Raw genomic sequence first — 17,990 nt, 5'->3', positions numbered from 1 at the left:
TAGTCCATGGGGTCGCAAAGAGTCGGACACGACTGAGCAACTAACACACACAGAGGATAAAGAAGGCAAGTCAGCTTCTACTGATGGTCCACACCTGCCAGTGAACCTCAAGCTGCAGGGGCTTCTTTAAAACCCTTCTGATACTGTCCATAGATGCCGGGTGTATTTGCGAGTGTGTGTGCTCAGTTGTGTCCGACTCTTTTGCGACCCCGTGGACTGTAGCCCCCCAGGCTCCTCTGTCTGTGGGATTCTCCAGGCAAGAATACTGGAGTAGGTTGCCACTTCCTTCCCCAGAGAACCTTCCCCACCCAGGGATGGAACCTGGGTCTCTTGAGTTTCATGCATTAGCAGGTGGATTCTTCACCACTGAGCCACCCAGGAAGCTCCCAGCAAAGTCCCTGGTTTAGGGATTAATGGAGTTGATTCTGGGCTGTGCTTTGGACTTGGCTTAGTGCAACAGTTTTCCTAAATCGGCTGCTCTGCGCTGGGGCAGGGCAGGAGCGGGTGCACGGTGGGGAGAGGGAAAGGCTGACATGTCCAGTCTCATCACACCTAATAACTCTTGGAGATCCCACGTTGGGCGAGGTAGGGGCTTATACTAACTTAACATTAGTTAGTTACGAGACGGACCCTTGAGAAGCTGGAGGACAGAACTGATGCGATACTGGAAACTGCTCGTCTGCTCTTGGATTTCCTAAGAGAAGCATTAGACACAGTTTTGGGGAACAGAAGGCCTAAGCAGGACATGAGATCTTAAACTCGGGATGTATCCTTTTGTAGACAGACTAGGAGGTATAGGGTAGGGAGAAGGGCTTTAAATGTATCTGTACATTTTTTTTTCTTCTAAAACAATATGGCAATAGCTGTAGATACTCCTTCAGTCTGTGTGATGAGTACATGAGGGTGTGCTGTTAAATTTCTTATAGTTTCCTGTTTGAAAGATTTTATAATTTAAAACAATAAAAAGGAGCTGGCACAATTCTTCCCCATGTCTTTCCTCTTTTACAGGTGACTCAGGGTGAGGAAAGCCCCTTACCAGGACTGTCACATTTCAGAGACGGTCGGAAACTACACCTCACTTAATAAACTGAGTTGCTCTGAAATGTTTTTTTTCAAGCAGAAGCAGTAAATAGTCTTAAAGCATGGCTTCCCTGCTTGCTTGGTGGCTCAGCGGTAAGGCATCTGCCTGCCCATGCAGGATATGCAGGTTTGATCCCTGGGTCAGAAAGATCTCCTGGAGGAGGAAATGGCACCCACTCCAGTATTCTTGCCTGGAGACTCCCATGGACAGAGGAGCCTGGCAGGGTACAGTCCATGGGGTTGAGTCGGACACAACTCAGTGACTAAACAACAACAATTCTTAAAGCATCCCATGTAGTCCACACTGGGGTGTTCCTGCCTCTGAGTTATCCTTTGTGTGTAAGATCCCAGATTGCTGCTACCATGACAGGTGTATGTCAAGTAAGCTTTTCAAGCAGCCAGAGGGGGAAATAAGATTAGAGAAAGTCACAAAAACTGACAGAATCACCAAGAGTCCTTCCATAAAACCATGAAATCTGCTCGGGAGAGTTATATAACACCCTACAAACTTTTCATGGTTTGAAAACTATCGTTCTGGGAAAGGAAATAGAAGACTAGGGTCACAATCAACATTTCTTTACCATCCTTTCTATTCTTTTCTTTTTTTGGACACCATGTGGCATGCAGGATCTTAGTTCCTCAACCAGAGACTGAACCTGTACTGCCAGCAGTGGGAGCATGAGCATGGAGTCTTAACTACTGTACCGCTGTGAAATGCCAGCACCCTTTCTTTAAAGCACATTTTAATACCTGATCTCCGTGGATGACCATGACTGCCCTGAGAGGAAGCAGAAGCAAAGAAGGGGTTCCCTTGACTGCAGAGCTAGGTGGTGACCTTCCAGGTCCCTCTAGAGATCTGTTCCCACACTGTCCCCTGCCTGTAACAGCCTCCCCCCACCCCAGCCCCCAGTCCCAGGACACACCTGCTCATGAGACCAGGTCCTCTCAGAACCATCCTTGACACACACGTCCAGCCTTAGCTCGGTCCCCGTGGCTCCGTGCTTGCTGTCCACACAGAGGTTTGCTGCCACATTTCGAAGCTGTGGAGAGAAGGAAGGATGAGAATGGAGCTGTTTTTTTATTGTACCCCTGGCTCCTGACACTCCTGGTGGAGATTCAGCAGGTTTTTTTTTTTTTCCTTAAATCCCATGATGATTGGATGGTGCCTTAAATTCATATAGAGAGAAATTGGAGAATTAAATATCACATGGGCCAGTCTACATGTCAAAGAACACGAGAAGATTGGACTGCAAAACCGCAGTGAGACTCTGGGTGAAACTGCAGTCTAGAAACAAGGACAAGGAGCTCATGACTTCTGTAAGATGGGAGACTTTTCCTTTCAGGTGGTTCTTTAACTCATAACTGGTCATCCTCCTGCTTCAAAGCATTGTCTCCTATCTCCACATTAGCTAGGTTAGCTAGGAGAGAGCTCCAGCATGAGGCAAGTGTCACAAGTAGAAGGTGTGAGGAAGAGAGGTCACTGTGTAGGGGGTGGTCACCTGATGCCCCCTGGTGGCCTGGGATGGACCTATTGTCCTGCTTTTAGCGTTTCTCCTGGATGATAAATTAAAAAGTGCAATCCAGTAGGCCTGAATGGATGTGAGAGCTGGACCAAAAAAAGGCTGAGCATCAAAAAATTGATGCTTTCAAACTGTGGTGCTTGAGGAGACTCTTGAGAGTCCCTTAGACAGCAAGGAGATCAAACTAGTCAATCTAAAAGAAATCAGTCCTGAATATTCATTGAAAGGACTGATGCTGAAGCTAAAGCTGAAGCTCCAGTACTTTGGCCACCTGATGTGAAGAACTGACTCACTGGAAAAGACCCTGATGCTGGGAAAGATTGAAGGCAGGAGGACAAGGGGGCAACAGAGGATAAGATGGTTGGATGGCATCACCAACTCAATGGATATGAGTTTGAGCAAACTCTGGGAGATAGTGAAGGACAGGGAAGCTTGGAGTGCTGCAGCCCATGGGGTCACAGAGTCGGACATGACTTAGTGACTGAACAGCAATAACAAAAGAGTATTAAGAAAATAGGAAAGACAGTAACTATTGGTGCACTCCTTAACTGGATGAAAATTCTCTACCTCAGGAATCCCCAACCTCCAGGATGTAATAATGCCTGATGATCTGAGGTGGAGCTGATTTAGTAACAATAGAAATAAAGTGCACAATAAATGTACTGTGCTTGAATCATCCCAAAACCACCTCCTCACCGGTCTGTGTAAAAACTGTCTTCCACGAAACTGGTGCTAAAGTTTGGGGACTGCTGCTCTGCATCATGTAGAAGGACTTTGAAAAGCTATAGCATGAGAAAAAAATGACTTAATCATTCTTTGCAAATATTGTAGTAAAGAACTGAATGGACTTTCCCGGTAGCTCAGCTGGTAGAGAATCTGCCTGCAATGTGGGAGACCCTGGTTCGATTCCTGGGTTGGGAAGATCCGCTAGAGAAGGGATAGGTTACCCACTCCAGTATTCTTAGGCTTCTCTGGTGGCTCAGACAGTTAAGAATCCACCTGCAATGCAGGAGACCTAGGTTCAATCCCTGGGTCAGGAATATCCTCTCGGGGAAGGCATGGCAATCCACTTCGGTATTCTTGCCTGGAGAATCCCCATGAATAGAGGAGCCTGGCAAGCTACAGTCCATGGGTTCGCAAAGAGTCTGAGACGACTGAGTGACTAACCACAGCACAGCACAAAGAACTGAATAGTTAGTGGTGGGAAAATGGCGAAAAGTATCAACAGCAGAAACAGCAACAGAAAAAAGTCTGGACATGGATGTGTCACCACATCAAAGCTTCCTGCCCGGAGACTCCACCGGTCCTCCTGCCGCCATCAGGACCACCTCCTGTAGCACACCTGGACAGTGTGTATAGTCACTGAGGTGTGCGTGCTTAGATGGGTGCGAGGACCTTGGTCCTTTTCATGTCTTTACAGGGTCCTGCATTATAACAATCCCTTTAGGTCCTGCTAAGAATGGAAACAAGAGCAGCATGTACCCTAGGCATCATTTTAGTCACGGTTCTTTTGCCCAGAATGAGTAGATAGGGAGTCTCTCCAGTACAGAGTGATGCCTGAATGGGCTGGGGCGGTGAGGCAGAGAGGAGGTTATGTGACGTACTGGGTATCACAATCAAATAAATGATGCTGGGACACAGTGTGGTAGGCACATGGGCTGTTTCGTTTCCACTTACTTAATTTTTTTTAGTTTTTATCTATTTATTTAAATTTGGCTGCCTTGGGTCTTTGTTTTTTTGTGCGTGGGCCTTCTCTAGTTCCAATGCACAGGCTTCTCTTGCGGCTCCTGGGCTCTAGAGCTCAGCCTCAGTAGTTGTGGCGCATGGGCTTAGTTGCATGTGGATCTTCCTGACCAGGGATGGACCTATGTCCCCTGCACTGGCAGGCAGATTCTTAACCACTGGACCACAGGGAAGTCCTCCACTTACTACAGGAGTCAGTTCAGTTCAGTTCAGTCACTCAGCCGTGTCTGACTCTTTGCGACCCCATGGGCTGCAGCACGCCAGGCCTCCCTGTCCCTCACCAACTCCCAGAGTTTACCCAAACTCATGTCCATTGAGTTGGTGATGCCATTCAACCATCTCATCCTCTGTCATCCCCTTCTCTTCCTGACCTCAATCTTTCCCAGTATCAGGGTCTTTTCAAATGAGTCAGTTCTTCACATCAGGTGGCCAAAGTATTGGAGTTCCAGCTTCAGCATCCGTCCTTCCAATGAATATTCAGGACTGATTTCCTTTAGGATGGACTGGTTGGATCTCCTTGCAGTCAAAGGGACTCTCAAGAGTCTTCTCCAATACCACAATTCAAAAGCATCAATTCTTTGGTGCTCAGCTTTCTTTATAGTCCAACTCTCACATCCATACATGATCACTGGAAAAACCATAGCTTTGACTAGATGTACCTTAGTTGGCAAAGTAATGTCTCTGCTTTTTAATATGCTGTCTAGGTTGGTCATAATTTTCCTTCCAAGGAGCAAGTGTCTTTTAATTTCATGGCTGCAGTCACCATCTGCAGTGATTTTGGAGCCCCCCAAAATAAAGTCAGCCACTGTTTCCACTGTTTCCCCATGTATCTGCCATGAAGTGATGGGACCGGATGCCATGATCTTAGTTTTCTGAATGTTGAGCTTTAAGCCAAATTTTTCACTCTCCTCTTTCACTTTCATCAAGAGGCTCTTTAGTTCTTCTTTGCTTTCTGCCACTATAGGAGTAGTGGCTGGTATAGGGTTGTTTAGGAGGGAATCAAGGTGGTGGATACCAGATTCCTTATTCAGGAAATTTGGCAACAATTTGGGTTCATCCTCTGCTGTTGGACAAGTGCTCTCAGGTGTCTGTCCATGATGACAGGGGGTGTGAAATCATGGAGGACACAGGGTGACAGTTCTGAACCTGGTTTGGCCTACAAACTTCTCTGAGAATCCAAGGAGAGCTATGGACACTCTTGCAAAAACAAAGGAACTGGAAGTGGACACACACAAGCACTTTTGTATTGACTTTTCTGGATGCCATAGACTCCACATTTGAACCTGAATGACGGAAAATGTGTGCCACCTCCACACCCATTCCACAAAGGAATTGCTTCCCTTTTCTTCTTTTTGGCTGCGCCACACTCATGATTGGCTTTCCCAGTGGCTCAGTGATTAAGAATCCATCTGCAATGGAGGAGACTTGGGTTCCATCCCTGGGTCAGGAAGATCCCTGGAATGGCAACCCACTCCAGTATTCTTGCCTGAAGAGTCCCTTGGACAGAGGAGTCTGGCAGGCTGTAGTCCATAGGGTTGGAAAGAATTGGAAATGACTGAAATGACTTAGCACACATGCACGCACACACAACATGTGGGATCTTAGTTCCCTGGCCATGGATTGAACCCAAGCCCCTTGCAGTAGAAGCATAGGGTCTTAAGCACTGGACCACCAGGGAAGTCCCACCCACTTCCTCTTAGTCTCCTGGGAGATCTGGACAGGCAGGACATGAACTTGGCCATGTCAGCGAGTGCCCCAGTCACTCCCACTTCCTTTACCTTTTCTCCACCTCCTCAATCAAGCACCAGGGAGGAATTTCACTGTGGAATTTGGGGGGCCAAGCTTAAAAGAGGCATTTTTGGGGATCAGTTCCCCGGTGTGTGATTGAGTTTGTTGGGTAAAAGAGAAGCAGTCCGAGGGGTGGAAGTCTGAGCTTGCATCACTCTCTGGGGTCCAGCATCCATCAATGCCTGTCTGATCTCAACCAGGACCAGGGTTTCAGTTTCCTAAAGCTGCTCTGCCGGGGGTTGCCAGACAGAACTCTGGGAAGAGCTCTCTCTTTATTCTTGGCCACTGAACTCACAGACTCTCTATCCTTAGAGCTCTGCTGTCTGCTCAGTCATGTCCAACTCTTTGCGACCCCATGCACTGTAGCCCACCAGGCTCCTCTGTCCCTGGGATTCTCTAGGCAAGACTACTGGAGTGAGTTGCCATGTGCTCCTGCAGGGCATCTTCCCAACCTGGGATTTTCCCAACCTGCATCTCCTGCACTGTCAGGTGGATCCTTTACCCACTGAGCCATTTGGAAAGCCCAGTGTCAATTGATGGCAAAGGCGCCTTCAGGGCACTCCTGTTCCCACTCCTGAGCCAGATGGAGGGAACAGCATCTGCTGTTGGTTTGTGGCCACATGGCTTCACAGGGACCAGCTGCACAGGCTCTGCTCTTGGAAGAGGAGGACGTGAGGCAAAAAAGGCGAAAAAGGACATGGGCCACCCAGCGACGCCGGGCAGCAGATCTGCCAGTCCTGCCCAAAGCTGTCAGAGTGCCTGGTTCTCTTTCTAAATGCTGTGAATGTGAAAGGGCTCTGACAGGGGTAGAGGAAACCATTTTCTGAACTCTCAAACATTCTAAACTCTCATCCAAATGGCATCTGTGTAGACAATGGGATAAATGGCTTTGGAAACCGAATTTCAAGTTCCAAAGGCGTAATTGTCCACATCTGTGTAAATTTCAGCCCCTTGCTGTGCCAGAGAAGAGCTCCTGAGAGTCCAGGACAGGACGAGGTGGGCACCTGCACTGCCACTCTGCTCACGCCCACCTCTTCAATTCACATCCCACCCTCGGCTCCCAAACATGGCTCCGTCACAATGAGCTGGTGAGTAAAATCGCAACAGAACAGACTCTAATGCTTGCTTATACTTTGGAATAAATTTTTCCTCCTAAAGGAAAGTAGACAAGAAAAGAGCACAGATGATTTCAACTTTTCCACCATGGGCTCGTGTATCTGCAGCTAAAGGAAAAGCGGTTCACACAAGCACACACGAACACACACACATACACACACATCTAGGACTGGGACACTGACTCATCTGGGGCAGAAAAGGGCATTTTCCTGCTCTGTTCCTCCAACATCCGGCGTGGACACTCAGCAGGACTAAAATCACCTCAGGGGACCGAGAGACTTGGAGCAGGATTAGAAAGTGAAGCAGTGCTTGACTAGGAACAGGGAAGAAACAGGAGAAAAATGGGGCCAAAGGGCATCGGGATGTGAGACAGGATTACAGAGATGATCTCCTGGGCGCGAGGATTGGGAGGTCTGGTGGAGTGAAGGCTCTTAGGTCTGCAGGAGAATGCAGGTTTGGCTGGAACCTGGGCTTTCCCTCCCCGACATGAGAGGTTTTATGAAAGAGGCTCTGGAGAAGGGGCATGGGGAATAAACATCTAGGTGGCTGGCAAGTGGGGACAGATAATTCAGTTTGTGGTCAAAGAGAGACCAGCTCAATGAGTGGGGTTTGCTATTGCCCTGCCATAGACTTGGGGTTTTTAAGTAAGAACTTTTGTGGGAAGCAGAAAATTTCAGAAGAGATTCTAGAAATAAAGGAATCAAAATCAAGTGGGTAAGTAAGCGATTCCGGACGGAAGTTATCCTCACCCAAGGAGGCCAGGTTCCCATGGTTCTCTAACATCACATCCCTGTACAATTCCTGCTGACCGAGGTCCAGGCATTCCCACTCCTCTTGAGTGAAATCTATGGCCACATCCTGGAATGTCAACTGTCCCTGAAACACAAAGTACAGATGCCATGTGGCCGTGGGAAGACTTCCTAATGTGACCCAAGATGGAAACAGCAAGTTCAGAGACCTGGTAGAAGTAGTGGGTTCATGATTCACTCAAAATAACATAAAGTAAGTACTTGGATGTCCCAGGCACTATGCTAGATATTGTATACAGTGGAAAATAAAAAAGGATTTGTGGATGAAATGGTGAAAATGATGAAAAGGTACAATCTTCCAGTTATAAAATGAAAGAGTTTTGGGAATGTGACCTATAGCATGGTCACGACAGTTCTGTGTTGTATGTACTTAGACAGTGGGTCTTAAATGCTTGCATTGCAAGAAAATTAGTAATTCCACGGTGACAGATGTTAACTAGACTTATTGTGGTGATTGTTTTGTAATAGGTACAAATATCAAATCATTATGTGGACACCCAGAAGTAAGTAGATTATGTTGTTGTTGTTCAGTTGCTCAGTCATGTCTAACTCTTTGCGACCCCATGAACTGCAGCACACCAGGCTTCCTTGTCCTCCACTATCTCCCAGAGTTTGCTCAACTCATGTCCATTGAGTCAGTGATGCCATCCAACCATCTTATCCTCTGTTGCTCCCTTCTCCTCCTGCCCTTAATCTTTCCCAGCATCTCTTCTCCAATGAGTCAGCTCTTTGCAACAGGTGGCCAAAGTATTGGAGTTTCTGCTTCAGCATCATTCCTTCTAATGAATATTAAGGATTGATTTCCTTTAGGATTGACTGGTTTGATCTCCTTGCAGTCCAAGGGACTCTCAAGAGTCTTCTCTAGCACTACAATTCGAAAGCATCAATTCTTAGGCATTCAGCCTTCCTTATGGTCCAATTCTCACATCCATACATGACTGCTGAAAAAACCGTAGCCTTGACTATATAGACCTTTGTCGGCAAAGTGATGTCTCTGCTTTTCAATACACTGACTAGGTTATAGGTCAATTATATCTCAGTTTTAAAAATTCAGAAAATACATTTGAATTCAACCCCCCAGAAAAGTCTGTCCCCTCCTTTGAAAGCACATCTAGTTGTTTGTCATCCCCAAAGTCCTGTGGTTCCTGAGCCTTCTTCTGGCAGGGTGTCCTCACTGGGCTGGGTGGGTCTAGGGGAGATGAAGGTCCCCGGGTGGGGTCAGGGTCCTCAGGACCATGAAGACAACTGCAGAATGTCCATAGCTTGACTGATGGGCTCCAAAAACTGTTGCTTCATGATTCTCATTCCTCAGTGATTGACAGCATTTCTTTAAATATCACGATCCTGTCTGTGATCATTTATTTTTTTTCATTCTCAGAAGGCTGTGATCTTTTTTGGTCCTCACAGCATGCAGTAGCATAGAGAGAATTTTGCAGGCACCTCTGCTGCCAATACACCGGACAGGACCAATTTTCTTTCAGGGTCTTGAAACTTTTTTGAATTTTACTAGAAAAGCGGGGAAAGGATTTCTCTTCTGAGAGCTCATGAACCTCTTTATTTTTTTTTTAATTCAGCTTTTGTTGAGGTATAATTGACATATAAAATTAGATATTTACCATATACATTGTGCTGAGTTAATATATGTATACTTTGTGAAATGATTTTTCTCGTTAAGTTAATTAACACAGTCATCACCTCACATATTTATATTTTTTTTTCCTCATGAGAACGTTTCAATTCTCCTTGCTTCTTCTTGTTGTTTAGTTGCTCAGTTGTATCTGATTCTTTGTGACCCTATAGACTATAGCCCACCAGGCTCCTCTGTCCATGGGATTCTCCAGGCAAGAATACTGGAGTGGATTGCAATTTTCTTCTCCAGGCAATCTTCCTGATGCAGCGATTGAACCCATGTCTCCTGCATTGGCAGGTCGATTCTTTACCACTGAACCACATGGGAAGCCTCTCCTTGCTTAGCTAGTGTCAGTTATACAATTCGGTGTCATCAACTATAGTCAGTATGTTTTACATTAGATCCTCAGACTGGGTTTGTCTTATTCCAGCCTTGAATGTGTGCTACGTTCTACTCACAATGAAGCCCAGCACAGGTTAGGAGTGACCCACCAGTTGAACAGTTACTTCTTTTTGAATCTCAGCTACCGGACTCACATGACTGACCTCTCCACACACCTGCCCCAGATTGTTCCAACTTTGAGATCAGAAATCTCCACCTGGATGGCTCGCTGAAAGGGCCGTGAGGGGCGTGCCCCTCTACTGGTTGCCCTGGTAACCCCGGAGCAGACCAGGTGTCAATCCCCCTATAAGGGGCAATCTCGCCCCACCCCCACCCCCCGTCGCCTTGCCCCGGGGCGGAGTCGGCCGCCATGTCCTCCCTGCGGCCCACTGCATACAGTGTGGGTGTCTGTTGTCCCGGGACCCTGCTTCAGACAGGTAAGCTCCCCCTTCCATGAACCGCTGTTGTCTCTGTCACTGACCTTGGCCCTTCCTTTGGTCTTAAAGCTAGGCTTCTGGGTGCCGCCCAACAAATTGGCGGAACAGCCAGGGGACTGAGGAAATGCCCAGGAGCACCAAAATGTTGGGAATTTAGGACGGGGGCTGGCAGATTACCGGTGTAATCCCGCCGTGGTCATCCACTGACACGGGTCTTGAAAGCTAGGGGTGAGGGGGGAACCCCAGGATGCCCTGCGCTAGTACCGGGGTCCTTTGGTGGCTGTCCATGATGGCTGGGCACTGCCTAGAGTACAGAGAACCCCTAGACACCCTCAGGCTGTTGTGGATATTCTGGCCGCCATGACAGTGGGGAAAGCGAAGTTAGACCATAAGGCAGCGGACGCACCTCTGGGCTGGCCATGCCTTTTTTTTTTTTTTTTTTAATTTTTAGAAACATTTCTTTTAAAACTTTATTTATTTATGGCTGTGCAGGGTCTTCATTTGCTGCTCTGGCTTTCTCTAGTTGAGACAAGTAGGGGCCACCTTCTAGTTGTGGTGCACAGGCTTCTCATGACAGTGGCTTCTCTTGTGGCAGAACAGGGACTCTAGGGCAGCGGGCTTCTGTATTTGCGACTCCCAGACTCTGGAGAACCCGCTCACTAGTTGTGGTGCATGGGCTTACTTGCTCTGTAGCTTGTGGGATCTTCCCAGATCAGGGATCAAACCTGTGTCTCCTGTGGTGGCAGGCAGATTCTTATCCACTGAGCCACTTGGGAAATCCGATTGCCTTTTTTTTTTTTTACTTGCTGTGCCAAGTCTTAGTTGCAACATGCAGGATCTAGTTCCCTGCACAGGGATTGAACCTGGGCCCCCCCTGCACTGGGAGTGAGGAGTCTTTGCCACTGGACCACCAGGGAAGACCCTGGCCATTGCTTTTTATTTTAAGAATGGCCACAGGTGCTGAGCAAAGGCTAACTTAAATGTGGATTCCTGTTTTTCTGAAAGTGAGGCATATGTATTAATGATGCTGGGAAAGATTGAAGGCAGGAGGAGAAGGGGGTGACAGAAACGTTTGGATGGCATTACCAACACAATGGACATGAGTTTGAGCAAACTCCAGGAGATGGTGAAGGACAGGGAAGCCTGGCGTGCTGCAGGCCATGGGGTCACAAAGAATTGGACACGATTTAGCAACTGAACCACAACTAATGTGTCAATATACAGTGGCCGATATGTATTGTTATTACTGTTATTTGTTTAAACTGAACTGGCTATTTAGAAACTAAAAATAGTACCTGAAAATGGCCAAAATAGGAATCTTTTGACATTCTGAAACTGGTTTTTGCATATGCCCTTAGAGGAAGTTGGCTTTCTGGAAGGAATGGGTGTTTCTCTTCATGTGCCTTTGAGATGTAAATGATCTACCTGTCCTCTAAGTAACTTTAATTCCTGAGAGTGAAGAAGAGGAAAGAAGAAAATAAAAAAGACTTCTTAAAACTCTAGCTGGAAAACTGTGAGATGTCTTTGTCTATAAAGATATACGCATGTCTACGTGTACCTTATAATTATGAGGTATCTCTGCCTCCAAATGGCACTGCCAAGATTGCTTTGTGGCTGAGCTCTGTTTATTTGCTTGAGAGAAATTGCATGCTTACATGAATTCTCAGAAATAGAATGAATTTCAGATTCATGTGATCTGAGAAATAGTACTGAATTGATATCTGGTATTGAAGCTACTTAAGCTTGTTGGTTTGATTAATATAGACATATCTTTTTCTAGTCATCAGGGTTAACACTTTTGTTCAAATGAAGATTTCTCTGTTCAAATTACTGGCATTATTTCTTTCTTCTGACTGGACTCTGATGTAACCACTTCTGAGTAATAGTTGGAGAAGGACTTGATATCACAGGAGCAAAGAGGATGAGGAGGGTTGAAGGTGGAATTCCGAGGATGGTTTCTTCTGGAAGCGGGCAAAGGAGGAGTAGTCAAGAAAATAAGAGGAAAACCAGAGAGGTTTTCCAGAAGTGGACAGGGCCGGGGGTGAGCAGGGTCAAATTCCTTAGTGAGTTCCAGCAGGCAAAGGTCTGGGAGGGACCATTGTACTTGGCAGCTAGGAAATTTTCAGGGTCAGTAAAGGAGGAAAAGGGAGGTCAACCAATGGAAGCTTCTCTTCCAAGAAGCTGGACTTCGATGGGAGTGAGAAAAAGCAGAATTAAAACAAGACAACCTTTTAGGGTGAGTAGACTTGAGGATAGAAGTATATATAAGCCCTGCCCAATTCCGGAGAAGGCAATGGCACCCCACTCCAGTACTCTTGCCTGGAAAATCCCATGGACGGAGGAGCCTGGTAGGCTGCAGTCCATGGGGTCGCTAAGAGTCGGACACGACTGAGCCACTTCACTTTCACTTTTCACTTTAATGCATTGAAGAAGGAAATGGCAACCCACTCCAGTGTTCTTGCCTGGAGAATCCCAGGAACGGGGGAGCCTGGTGGGCTGCCGTCTGTGGGGTCACACAGAGTCGGACACGACTGAAGCAACTTAGCAGCAGCAGCAGCAGCAGCAGCAGCCCCAATTCATTTGAGATGGATTAAAAAAAAAAGTTATGAGGTGCTTTTGGAAATTAAAAATGGCAGATGGTTGGGAGAGATAAAATAGGAATTTGGGATTAAAATATACTCACTGCTTCCTTGGTGGCTCAGACAGTAAAGAATCTGCCTGCAATGTGGGTTCAATCCCTGGGTTGGGAAAATCCCCTGGAGAAGGGAATGGCAACCCACTCCAGTATTCTTGCTCGGAATATCCCGTAGACAGAGGAGCCTGGTGGGCTACAATGCATGGGGTTGCAAAGAGTCAGACACAACTTAGTGACTTTCACTTTGATTTTAGAAATTAAAAATGGCAGACGGTGGGGAGGGATAAAATAGGAGTTTGGGATTAAAATGTACTTATTACTACATATTGAAGAGATAACCAACAAGGACCAACTGTATAGCACAGGGAAAACTCTACTCAATATCTTATCCTATAATGAAAAGAATCTGAAAGAGTGTGTGTGTGTATATATATATATATATATATAAGAAGTGGGACTACATATGTGAGTATATATATCTGAATCACCTTGCTGTACACCTGAAACTAATACAATATTGTCAATAAACTACACTCCAACAGAAAATTTTAGAAAACAGCTGATAAATTCAAAGCACTGAAGACGCCCTCATTATCCTTCTAGGACCTTTGCTGTGGAAGGTTCTGCCTCGTGGTCACCACACCGTTTATACTCTCGCAGATCATTCCTCACTAATTGCTCCATGCCAGTGGCATCAAGTGGCTGCTGGCAGAGATGACTCCTGCTTTTCCTAGAAATTAGGCCCACAGAGATCATCTTCCCATTGCATGCACATTTTCCTCTTCTGAATTCACCATAAATGTAATTGCTTTGGCATCTCTCTTGGCCCTGGGACCTACTAGAACCACTCGCTTCGGAAGCCTAGCTTACATTATGCGAGGAATTGAAGAGCCCACGGCACAAACATCACCATAGGGCTTTCAGATTTAATGTATGTGCTCTGCTCCAAATCGTCTATTTCTAAAACTATGTCTTGCCACTTGAAGTAGGTGACTGTGAATATTGTTTGTGAAATATATCCAGTGTCAGAACTTTCAGATGAAGGGTTAGTTGCCAAAAATGATTCGATTTACACAAATAGATGAGGAAAATTTGTGTAAGTAAGCCACATCTAATTAAGCAACGTTCTCAGATAGAAGGGAAAGAAATGAGAATACCTATACTTCATACTGGGCTTCCCTGGTGGCTCAGTGGTAAAGAATCTGCCTGCCAGTACAGGAGCCATGGGTTTGATCCCTGATTTGGGAAGATCCCTTGGAGAAGCAAATGGCAAGCCACTCCCATGTTCTTGTCTGGAGAATCCCATGGACAGAGGAGCCTGGCAGACAACAGCTCATGGGATCGCAAAGAGTCAGATATGACTGCAGCAACTTAGCACCCACCAGTATTCTTGCCTGGGAAATCCCATGGACAGAGGAGCCTGGTGGGCTGCAGTCCATGGGGTTGCAAAGAGTTGGACACAACTTCACAACTAAACAACAACAATGCTTCATACTAAATTAGGGAGCTTTCACAAGTATCATTTCACTTATTCATCTGCACCACTGCCGTGCAGTGCATCTGTTTCCAGTTGCTGCTGAGACTCTGAGAAATTACATGGTTTGTCCAAGATGACGCAACAGGTAGATTTCAAGCAGGATTGGTACCCCCATCTCTGATCCCTAGATCCTTGCTCTACACCACTTGATGGGGATGGAGAGAATTAATTCATCAGAACAGTGCAGTTTGGGGTGATAATGTTGGTGGCAAATGCTTTACTGAGCCCAAGGGATGCATGGAGATGAGAGATGGTTGTGAACCCTTGTGTTTAGAAGAGAGCTCCGTCCATAGTGGGGTTGGAGTCTGACCAAGGTAGAGAGGCTGAAGCAGGGTCAGCAATAAAACCCCTGTAACGATCGCTTGGTTAAAGTGCTCTCTGCCCAGGGATGGACAAGTGACCATTAAGTCATCCAGTCCAGGGCTGAGGGGGACAGTTGCTGGCCTGCGATGGCTGGACTCTGGGCAGGGGTCAGGGGGCTGCTGGGATCAGAGAAGGAGTCACAGATTATGGGGAGGAAGCATTTCCTGACCTCTGCATGAGACTCTAGATTTCAAATCTAGATTTTTAAAATATAACATTTCCAAAAAGAAAACTTAGAAAGCTGCAGAACAGTGGTGACTTTATCCTGACCTACACCATCGATGAGGAAATACCTCCTTTCGTGTACTTTGTAAAGCAGAGAAGATGGAACAATTTTGATCTTTCGAACAGGCAGAATATAACTTAGAACTCTTAGTAACTGATTTTTTTTTTGTAGTTTGGATTTTTTTTAGGTTTCGGTGTTGTAATTTCACAAAGTCAAGGAAGGAATGAGTTCAGTCCACATTCTCTTGGAGGTATTGTTGGTAAGGGAGTGACCTGCTGGCTTAGCTGAGCAGAGGTTTCGGAGAGCTCAGGTGACAATTATTTGCATTTTGATGTGAGTTATGCACACAGGTGTGATTAAACAAAAGCACAGTCCATGTACGACAGAAGTGTGATGGCAGACTTTTTGTTAAAGTCTAAAGAGTAGCTTAGGAGATGAATGGACTCACGTGTGCCCTGGTTTTCTCCCTGCAGTATACAAAACTCAGACGAGTAAATTAAAGCTGAACAGAAAGAGGGGAAATGAGACTTGAAGGAAAATTTTTTTGGAGAGTTCAAGACTATCTACAGGAAAACTAGGGCTTCCCAGGTGGCTCAATGATAAAGAATCCACCTACCAATGCAAGAGCCACAGGAGAAGTGGGTTTGATCCCTGGGTCAGGAAGATCCCCTGGAAAAGGAAGTGGCAACCCACTCCAGTATTCTTGCCTGGAGAATCCCATGGACAGAGGAGCCTGTCAGGCTACAATCCGTGGGGTCACAAAGAATCAGGTATAGCAACTAAACAACAACAAGGAGTCGCTTAGGAGATGAACACATTCTCTTGTGCCCCAGTTTTCTCCCTGCAATATAAAACTCAGAAGAGTAAATTAAAGCTGCATAGGAGGAGGGGAATTGAGACCTAAAGGAAAATTTTACAGGGAGAGTTCAAGACTTTCTACAGGAAAACCTGCCTAAAGAAGATCTGAAAGTCAGCAGGGAATAAGAGTATTCTGCAGGGAGAAGGAGTCTACAGGAAGACCACTTCCCACGCTGTCAGCAGCACCATCAATGCCTGTGTTGAGCGGCTTATGAGTGGAGATGCTGCACTGAAGGCAGTGCCTTCTGGAGAAAGTGGTTTGTGTGCCCTGGAGGCATCGTGGCCCCATGTCAGCTGAGACTGTGGGAGGAAACTGCAGACTGGTTATCACCATGCCTGCTGCACTGCCCCTCGGAACGCACACAGAGTCGTCTCCCCAGACCTGGCCCCATTGCATGCCTCATCTTTTAACTAATCCCTTGACATTTCACATCCCTGTTTCCTATGGAGTGATGTTCTGCTAATAAAAACACTCCTGTCAAGGCTGCTTTCATCTGTGAACTGCCAGTAAATCTCAGATTTGCTCCAGCTCCGTTATAATCTTGAAAATCCACTTTCGACATTATTCTTGAGAATCCAGGTCACTACAGGCAGTGAAAATAAAACAAGTTTTTAGTGCTTGAGAAATGACTCACGGAGCAGGGTGTCTAGATAAAACAATTCTTCCTTTGAATTCAGATCATGGAAATGTGGACAGGTTTAAAAGCTTGTCTAATAAAGGGATGCTAGGCTTTTGTGTAAAATTCAGGACCGTTAGTTAATGAAAATCTGCAATCAAGAATCATAAGGTTGATTCTGAGAAGTACATGTCCTGCTGACTTGGACAGGATTTAAGCAAAGTCCTTGAGACGTATGGACATCTGTGGGCTATTGAAGTTCTCCAGGGAAGTAGGTTCTCTTGAACTCATTCTTGAGTTTTAACAGTCATCCTTCCAAGGAAGGTCGGCAAATTGTCCTTATTTTCAAGTAAGATAATTCAACGTCTGAGTTTTCTACTGTAAATTTCATCACTGTTAAAGACGCCATATTAAAAGAGGTGACTTGGAGAACTACCATACAATTCAGCAATCCTACTGCCTGGCATATACCCAGAGAACACCATAACTCAAGAAGACACATGTAGCCCAGTGTTCATTGCAGCACTATTTACAATAGCCAGGACATGGAAGTAATCTGTCCATCAGCAGAGGAATGGATAAAGAAGATGTGCTACATATATACAATGGAATATTATTTAGCCATAAAAAGAAATGAAATTGTGCCATTTGCAGAGACATCGATGAACCTGGAGACTGTCATACAGAGTGAAGTAATCAGAAAAAAACAAATATTGCATATTGACACATAAATGTGGAATCTAGAAAAAAAGTATGTGTGCGTGCTAAGTTGCTTCAGTCGTATCCGACTCTTTGTGACCCTATGGACTGTAGCCTGTCACACTCCTTTGTCCATGGGATTCTTCAGGCAAGAATACTGGAGTGGGTTGCCATGCCCTCCTCCAGGGTATCTTCTCAACCCAGGGATTGAATCTGTGTCTCTTAGGTTTCCTGCATTGGCAGGCGGGTTCTTTACCACTAGCCCCACCTAGGAAGCCTAGAAAAATGATACAGGTGGTCTTATTTGCAAAGAAGAAACAGACACACAGACATAGAGAATAAACATGGAAACCAAGTGGGGAAGGAGGGAGTTGGGGCAAATTGAAGGGTTGGGATTGACACATATATACTATTGACACTAGGTATAAAATGGATAACTAGTGAGAACCTACTATATAGCACAGGAAACTCCTCCTCCTTCTTACCTCCTGACACAAAATCAAACAGATGAGGAGCAGAAATAGTGAACTTTGGAGGTCTAGCCTTAAAAG

General features: G+C 45.9%; 2 protein-coding genes across 4 annotated transcripts in view; one reads left to right on the top strand and one right to left on the bottom strand.

The window, feature by feature from the left end:
* The window catches only part of GALNTL6 (polypeptide N-acetylgalactosaminyltransferase like 6), a 1,429,734-nt gene that overhangs the window by 32,495 nt on the left and 1,379,249 nt on the right, over positions 1-17,990 (bottom strand). Inside the window, exon 10 of the mRNA XM_081568813.1 lies at positions 2,004-2,120. Coding sequence (XP_081424939.1) covers positions 2,004-2,120 — 117 coding nt within the window. The remainder of the gene's footprint in view (positions 1-2,003; positions 2,121-17,990) is intronic.
* The window catches only part of LOC145537900 (uncharacterized), a 303,657-nt gene that overhangs the window by 141,125 nt on the left and 144,542 nt on the right, over positions 1-17,990 (top strand). For 2 of the 3 annotated variants that reach the window (XM_081568860.1, XM_081568837.1), the window contains one exon: positions 7,079-7,219. The gene's annotated coding sequence lies outside the window, so the exon portion shown is untranslated. Of the gene's footprint in view, positions 1-7,078; positions 7,220-10,409; positions 10,505-17,990 lie in introns of those variants that run through there. The other variant, XR_014076480.1, reaches the window with a different exon arrangement.

This window comes from Giraffa tippelskirchi, chromosome 1, assembly GCF_054371585.1.
Source record: "Giraffa tippelskirchi isolate mGirTip1 chromosome 1, T2T-mGirTip1v1.2.pri, whole genome shotgun sequence".
Classification (NCBI taxonomy): domain Eukaryota; kingdom Metazoa; phylum Chordata; class Mammalia; order Artiodactyla; family Giraffidae; genus Giraffa; species Giraffa tippelskirchi.
This window is presented reverse-complemented; position numbering and strand designations above follow the sequence as displayed.